Here is a 7,470-nt window from a genome sequence, read left to right as displayed (position 1 = left end):
CCTTCCCCTTTACCCAAATCCATTACCCCACTCCCTGTTTTACCCCCATTCCTTATCCTCTCTCCTCTCTCTGCCTTTCTTTCACTCTACTCTCTCAATCTCCCTACTCTCTTTCACTCTCCCCTCAATCTGTCACTCTCCCCCCCTTCCTCTCAGTCTCCCAACACTCACACACTCTGGCTCCCCTCCCTCTCTCTCAGCTTCCCTCCCATCTCTCTCACTCTCCCCCTCTTCTACTCTCTCCTTCTCTCTCACTTTTCCCTCTCAATATCTCACCCTTTTTTCTCACTTCCCTCCTCTCTCCCCCTCACCCTATCTCTCTCCCTCTCCCTTCTCTTCTCACACTCTCTCTCTCTCCTACTCTCAATCTCCCCCTTGTCTGTCACTCTCCCCTCTCTCTCCCTCTTTCTCTCACTCTCTGCCTCTCTCCCCTGCCTCTTTCACTCACTGTCCCCTCACTGTCTCTCCCCCTCTCTCTCCCACTAACTCTCCTCCTCTCCCTTATCTTTCTCTTGCTCCCACTCCCCCTCGCTCCCCATCTAGCTCACTTTCTTGTCACCCTCACTCCCCCACTCGCACTCTTTCCATCTCTCCTCCTCTCCCCCATTTCCACTCCCCCATCTCCCCATCTAGCTCACTCACTCTTTCCCACTCTTTCACTCTCCCTACTCTCTCACACTCCCTCCTCTCTCCCCCACTCCCCCAACTCTCTGCCCCACTCTCACCTCCCCCTCACTCTCTCTGCCCCCTTCCTTTCACTACCTATCTCTCGCAATCTCTCTCCCCCACTCTCTCTCTCTCCCTCTCACTCTCTCTCTCACTCCCCCGTCTCTCATTCTCCCCTCTCTCTCCCCAACTCTCCCTCTGTCACTCTCCCCTCTCTCCCCCTCACTCATTCTTCCCATCTCTCCCCATCTCTCACTCCCGCTCTCACAATTCCCCTCACTCTCCCTCCACTCTCACTCTTCCCCATCTCTCCCCCTCCCCTCTCATCCCCTCAATTTCCCCCACTCTCTCCCCATCTCATGCTCTCTCCTCCCTTCCTCACTCCCTTTCTCTCCCACTCTCCGTCACTCTCCCTCTCTCCCCTCCTTCTCTCAGTCTACCCCTCTCACTCTCCCTCTCACTCTCTCCCTCTCCCTTCTCTTCTCACACTCTCTCTCCTGCTCTCAATCTCCCCTTGTCTGTCACTCTACCCTCGCTCTCCCTCTTTCCCTCACTCTCTCCCTCTCTCCCCTGCCTCTTTCACACTCTCCCCTCCCTCACTCTCACCCCTGTCACTCTCACTCTTCCCTGCTCGCACTCCCCCATTTCTCTCACTCTCTCCCTCTCTGTCACTCTCTATCCCTCTCTATCCCCCCACTCCCTCCTCTCACCCCAAATATCCCCATCACTGCCCCTATCTCCCCATGTCCTCTCACTCCCTTACTGTTTTCCACTTTCTCTCCCCCACTCTCCCTTGCCCACTCTCTTTCATTCTCTCCCTCTCACTGTCTCTCCTCCATTCCTCTCCCTATCCCTCACTGTCTCTCCTCCTCTCTCTCCCCCATTTCCCTCACTCTCCCCCAGTTTCACTCTTCTCCATCTCCCCTCCCCCTCTCTCTCCCCATCTCGTGCTTGCTCCCCCTTCCTCACTCCCTTTCTCTCTCTCCGTCTCCCCCACTCTCCCTCTCGCCCTTCTTCTCTCACTCCCCCATCTATACCCATCTATCTCACTCTCTCTACTCCCTCTCTCACTCTCTCCATCTCTCACACTCCCTCCTTTCTCCCCCCACTCCCCCAACTCTCTGCCCCACTCTCACCTCCCCCTCACTCTCTCTGCCCCCTTCCTTTCACTACCTATATCTCGCAATCTCTCTCCCCACTCTCCCTCTCTCTCTCACTCTCTGCCTCTCTCTCAATCTACCCCGTCTCTCATTCTCCCCTCTCTCTCCCTCTGTCACTTTCCCCTCTCTCTCCCTCACTCATTCTTCCCATCTCTTTCTCCCTCTTTCACTCCCACTCTCACAATTCCTCTCACTCTCCCTCCACTCTCACTCTTCCCCATCTCTCCCCCTCCCCTCTCATCCCCTCAATTTCCCCCACTTTCTCCCTCTCACCCACTCTTTCCCCATCTCATGCTCTCTCCTCCCTTCCTCACTCCCTTTCTCTCCCACTCTCCATCACTCTCCCTTCTCTTCTCACTCTCCCCTCACTCCCTCCCCTCCTTCTCTCAGTCTACCCCTCTCACTCTCCCTCTCAGTCCCCCCTCTCTTCCCCCTCTCTCTGCCTTCTCACTCCCCCCACTCTTACTCTTCCCCATCTCTCCTTCTCTTCCCCATATTCCCCCTCTCCCTCGCTCCCACTCCCCACTCTCTCCCCATCTAACTCACTCACTTCTCTCACTCTCTCCTCCACTCTACTTCTCTCATGCTGTCTCGCCCTCTCTCTTTCCCATTTCTGTCCCCCCCCTCACTCCCCCATCTCTGTCACTCTCACTCTTCCCTATCTCTCCCCCTCTCCCCCCTCTCCTGCTCTCACTACCCCTCCCCCTCTCTCATGCTCTCTCCCTCCCCTTCCTCTCACCTTATCTCTCTCACTCTCTTTCCCCTCCCTCTGTCACTCTCCTCCTCTCTCTCTCTTACTCTCCCTTCTCTTCTCACACTCTCTCTCTCCTACTCTCAATCTCCCCCTTGTCTGTCACTCTACCCTCGCTCTCCTTCTTTCCCTCACTCTTTCCCCTGCCTCTTTCACTAATTCTCCCCTCCTTCACTCTTACTCTTCCCCCTCTGTCACTCTGACTCTCCCTGTCTCCGTCCCCCTCTCTTCCTGCCCCTCTTTCCCTCCCCCACTCGCACTCCCCCATTTCTCTCACTCTCTCTCCTCACCCCTGTCTCACTCTCTCCCTCTATCACTCTCTATCCCCCCACTCTCCCCCTCTCTCCAATCCTCCCCATCACTCCCCCCTCCCCACTTCCTCCCACTCCCTTCCTCTGTTTTCCCACTTTCCCTCTCTCACGTTCTCCCTCCTCGTCTCTCACTCTCCCCCACTCTCTCTTGCCCACTCTCTCCCCTCTCACTCTCACCCCTCTGTCTCCCTCGTCTCTCTCAGTCTCTCCCCCTCTCACTCTTGCCCCTCTCCTTCACTCTCTCCCTCTCACTCTCTCTCTCTCTGTTCCATTCCTCTCCCCATCTCTCACTCTCTCTCCTACTCTCCTACTCTCTCTCCCTCTCTCTCCCCCCTCTCTTGCCCCCTCTCTCGCCCCCTCTCTCCCCCATTTCCTTCACTCTCCCCAGACTCTTCTCCATCTGCCCCACTCTCTCCCTCCTCCCCCTCTCCCCCTCCCTCTCTCCCCCACTCCCCTCTCCCCCCCTCTCCCCCTCCCTCTCTCCCCTCCCTCTCTCCCCCCTCCCCTCCCCTCCCCTCTCTCTTTCCCCCTCCCTCTCCCCCTCTCTCTCCCCTTCCCCCTCTCTCCCCCTCCCCCCTCTCTCCCCCTCCCTCCCCCTCCCTCTCTTCCCCCCTCTCCCCCTCCCCCCTCCCTCTCTCCTTCTCCCTCCCCCTCCCCCCTCTCTCCCTCCCCTCCCCTCTCTCTCCCTCCCCCTCTCTCCCTTCCCCCTCTCTCCCCCTCCCTTCCCCCTCTCTCCCCCTCTCCCCCTCTCTCCCCTCCCCCTCTCCCCCTCCCTCTCTTCCCCCTCTCTCCCCTCCCTCTCTCCCCCTCCCTCTCCCCCTCTCCCCTTCCTCTCTTCCCCCTCTCTCCCCCTCCCTCTCCCTCTCACCCACTCTCTCCACATCTCATGCTCTCTCCTCCCTTCCTCACTCTCTTTCTCTCTCCCACTCTCCATCTCTCTCCTTACTCTTCTCACTCTCTCCCCTCTGTCTCCCCACTCACTCCCTCTCTCTGTCTCCCCTCTCACTCTCCCCCTTCCCTCTCTTCCCCACCTCTCCTCCTCTCCCCATATTCCCTCTCACCCCCACTACCCCCTCCCCATCTAGCTCACTCTCTCCATCTCTCATTCTTGCCAGTCAGTCTCTCCTGCATCTCTCACCCATTCTCCCCTCCCTCACTCTCACTCTCCGCCCTCTCACTACCCCCTCTCTCATTCTCCCCTCTCTCACTACCTCCCTCTCACTACCCCCTCTCACTACCCCCTCTCTCATTCTCCCCTCTCTCACTACCCCCTCTCTCATTTTCCCCTCTCACTACCCCCTCTCTCATACTCCCCTCTCTCTCACCCCTCTCTCACTCTCCCCCTCTGTCAATCTCCCTTTCCGTCAATCGCTCCCTCTCTCTCCCCCCTCCCTCTCACTCTCCCCATCTCTCTTTCTCCCCTCCCCTCCTTCCCCTCCACCTCCCTCCTCATACCTCCTTCCCCCTCTCAACCCTCCTCCCCTCTCCTCTCTCTCCCTTCCCCTCTACTCTACTCTCCCTAGCTGTCCCCATCTCTCCCACCTCTGCTCTGCTCCCTATCTTCCCCACTCTCCTACCTCTCCTCATCCTTCCCAAATCTCCCCATCTCCCGAGCTCTCCTCCTCTTCTCACATTTCTCCCATTCTCCCGCTCTCCCTCACTCTCCCCCCACACTCCCCGTCTTCCCGTCCCATCCCCCACTCCCAATCATTCTTCCCATTGTCCTCCTCCCCCCTCTCCCCTCGCCCTCCTCTCCCCTCTCCCCTCGCCCTCCCGTCTCCTCGTTCTTCCTCTTCCTGTATTCCACCTTCTCCTTTAATTCTCCCCTCGTCCTCTCACTCTCTGCCTCTCTCCCCCTCCATCCTCCTCTTTCCCCTTCCCATACTCTCACACGCCACCTGTCTCTCTCGCACCCCTCCCTCACACCCCTTCCCCATTCCCTTCTCCCTCACTCTCCGCCCACTCTCCCCTCTCACTCTCCCCCTTCCCCCAGTCCTCCCATTTCCTCTCCCTTCTCCCGTCCATTATACTTCCCCACGCTACCCACACCTTCCTCCTCCCCGCCATCATCCGCTCCACACCTTTCCCCTTCGCTCTGCACGCTCCCCTACGCCTTCTCCCGCCTCTTTGGTCTCCCAAGTGCTCTCTCCTCTCTTTTCACGTTAAGTTCATCTCCGTCTCTCCCTCTGGTCATTTCTAACAATCTCTCCCTCTACACCTTCGCTGGCTCGCACTCTCCAAACCCCCCTATTTTCCTTCTTTCCCTCACTTATTTCTTGGTACACATCTGGCAGTCTCGTCTTCTGCTCTGCCCCCTCCCCCGGCCGCCGACTCTCTCCGTTCGCCTGCCTCTCAGTTGATGCCAATTCCCCAAATGACATCAGCGGCGGTGGGAGCGCCAGGTCAGTGCGAGCTCTCGGACCCTCAGGCGGGTCAGCGGGAGCTCTCCGGCCGGGGTCAGTGCTGATGAAGCCTCGCTATGACCGCTTCGGCTGCGGTTCGCTGACCATGAACGGCGGTGCGACTCCCGTGGCCGAAGAGCCGGACGATGCCACCACCTTTTGCGCGCTGTTGCCCAAGCTTCCGCCCTGGAAATTCTCGGCGCCCTCCCCGGGCTTCCTGGGCGGCCGGAGTCCGGCCCCGAGCACTGTACAGCCGCCGCCAGGGCTGGCCACTGCCCTGGGATCCTGCGAGTCCTTGTGCCCCGCTCCGTGTTCTCTCCAGCCACCGTCACGGTGCCGCCGAACCGGCGACAGCAGCGTTCGACTCCAAGGGGTCAGCCTGGCCGGGGAACAGAGCAATCGCAGGGGGAGCTTCATCAACAAACCCCCGCAAGGCTGGCTGCACCCGGAGTCCAAAATCCTGCAATCCGGAGTTTTCTACCTGGTCCGAGTGAGTAAAATCTGCCAGCCCCTGCGGCGATCCAGAGTGTCAGAGAGTGGGCAGTAGGGAGGGGCAGCGGGTGCCAGTCAGGGAGTGATGGAGGGTGAAGAACCGGAGAGTGACAGGCACCCGGTGGGAGCACAGGGGAGTGATGCCTCGCCTCCACAGTAAGAGTGAGCGACAGTAAGAGTCAGCACCAGTGAGGAAGAAGCAGTGTGAGTTTCACAGAGCAGCAATGCACGTGAGAACGGTGCAACAGCAGCTTTGGTCAGCACCGGGGCCGACTTCCCCAACGCAGTGTGAGCGCACGGCCACAAAGACCAGAAAGTGGGCAGGTGCTGGAACACACTCAAAATGCAGGAGTAAACATTCGGACCCTTCACTAAGTCCTGATGAAGGGTCTCAGCGGAAACTGTCTCCACAGATGCTGCCTGGCCTGCTGAATCTCTCCAGCTTTGTGTGTGTATGTGTTGCTTGAGCACTGGCAAGTGTGGCTGCCAGAGGTACAGTGAGCACCTAGAACTGAGGGGTCTGAGCGATAGGGAGTGGTTGTGGGGATTGGCACTATCGACCACTGGGAGTGTTGTGAGTTATGGAGGGGTGGCAGTGGGAGTGAGTGGTGGGAAACAGAGGGTGGGTGTGAGCAGGGGTGAATAGTGGCGAGTGTGAGCCTTGGGGAACAGTACCATGAAGTGATTGTGAGCGTGTGAGATCTGGGTGGGGGGGGGAGTGGGGCAGCAACAGCTTGAGCACCAGAGGCAGATTATCCTTGGGGGAACTGTGAGTGTGACTTCCAAAGTGGCGGGGAGATTTAATTGTCGGGGCGCAGCAGTGACTGTGTGCTTTGGAGAGCAGAAGGGTGGATAATCGCTCAGGATGGAGAAAGTCTGTGACACCCAAGTGTGTCATCTCCAAGGGAGGGGAGAGCACTGGGTGTGGCAGTGCGTGTGAGTGCAAGCCCAGGGCAGTGACAGAGAGCAGCAGTGAGTGTGACTGTCGGTGCAAGAATGAACGTTGGTGATTGGCAGCACCCGCGGGGTGACGAGTGAGTGAAAGTGAGGGGTTAGTGAAGGGGAGCAGCAGCTCGGGGAGTGTGAACCTCAGCAAGTGGCGCTGAGGGGTGAGTGATGGCGAGCAGCCACAGGCAAGAATCCCAGTGGACTGCGGGGAGCAACCTGGAGCTCTAAAGTAAGACAGGAAAGGGCAGCGGGTGTGTGCATCTGGGGACAATGGGGAGAGTGAGTATCAAGTAAATATAAGTGGGAGGTAGTGAGGTGGAGAGCACACCAGCTGATGAAAGTGAGTGTGAGCCTGCAGGAGTGACAGAGGTTTCTTTGAGACACTGCCGGTCTGAGCATAAGGGGAGTGTGATTGAAGACAAGCACCCAATTAACTGCGAGTATCAGATCATGACAGTATGCGTGATCACTGGTAATTGCAAGACGTGACAAAGTACATGGGTACTGAGGAGTGCATTGGGCTAGCTAACATTTAGATATAACAATCTAATCTGGCTCTTCATTTGCTGAATGATTTTCTGAATTCTGGCAATGGTTTTGGGACTCCTGCATTGTCTTGTGCATGGGAACAGACGGGGCAATTGTCCACAGTGAAGGAGCTGTTTAAATTTCTACCTCACGTCTGCAGTTTGCACGTCACTCTTGCTGCATTAGATTAATAAAATAAACTGTTTTTGTAT

General features: G+C 57.8%; 1 protein-coding gene across 3 annotated transcripts in view; it reads left to right on the top strand.

The window, feature by feature from the left end:
- The first annotated feature begins 4,939 nt into the window (after window positions 1-4,939).
- Window positions 4,940-7,470, top strand: part of shc2 (SHC (Src homology 2 domain containing) transforming protein 2) — a 39,335-nt gene continuing 36,804 nt past the window's right edge. For 2 of the 3 annotated variants that reach the window (XM_072244255.1, XM_072244254.1), the window contains exon 1: window positions 4,940-5,780. In XM_072244255.1, the coding sequence (XP_072100356.1) occupies window positions 5,355-5,780 (426 nt within the window). In that variant the 5' untranslated portion in view covers window positions 4,940-5,354. The remainder of the gene's footprint in view (window positions 5,781-7,470) is intronic. The other variant, XM_072244257.1, reaches the window with a different exon arrangement.

This window comes from Mobula birostris, chromosome 26, assembly GCF_030028105.1.
Source record: "Mobula birostris isolate sMobBir1 chromosome 26, sMobBir1.hap1, whole genome shotgun sequence".
Lineage (NCBI taxonomy): Eukaryota > Metazoa > Chordata > Chondrichthyes > Myliobatiformes > Myliobatidae > Mobula > Mobula birostris.
This window is presented reverse-complemented; position numbering and strand designations above follow the sequence as displayed.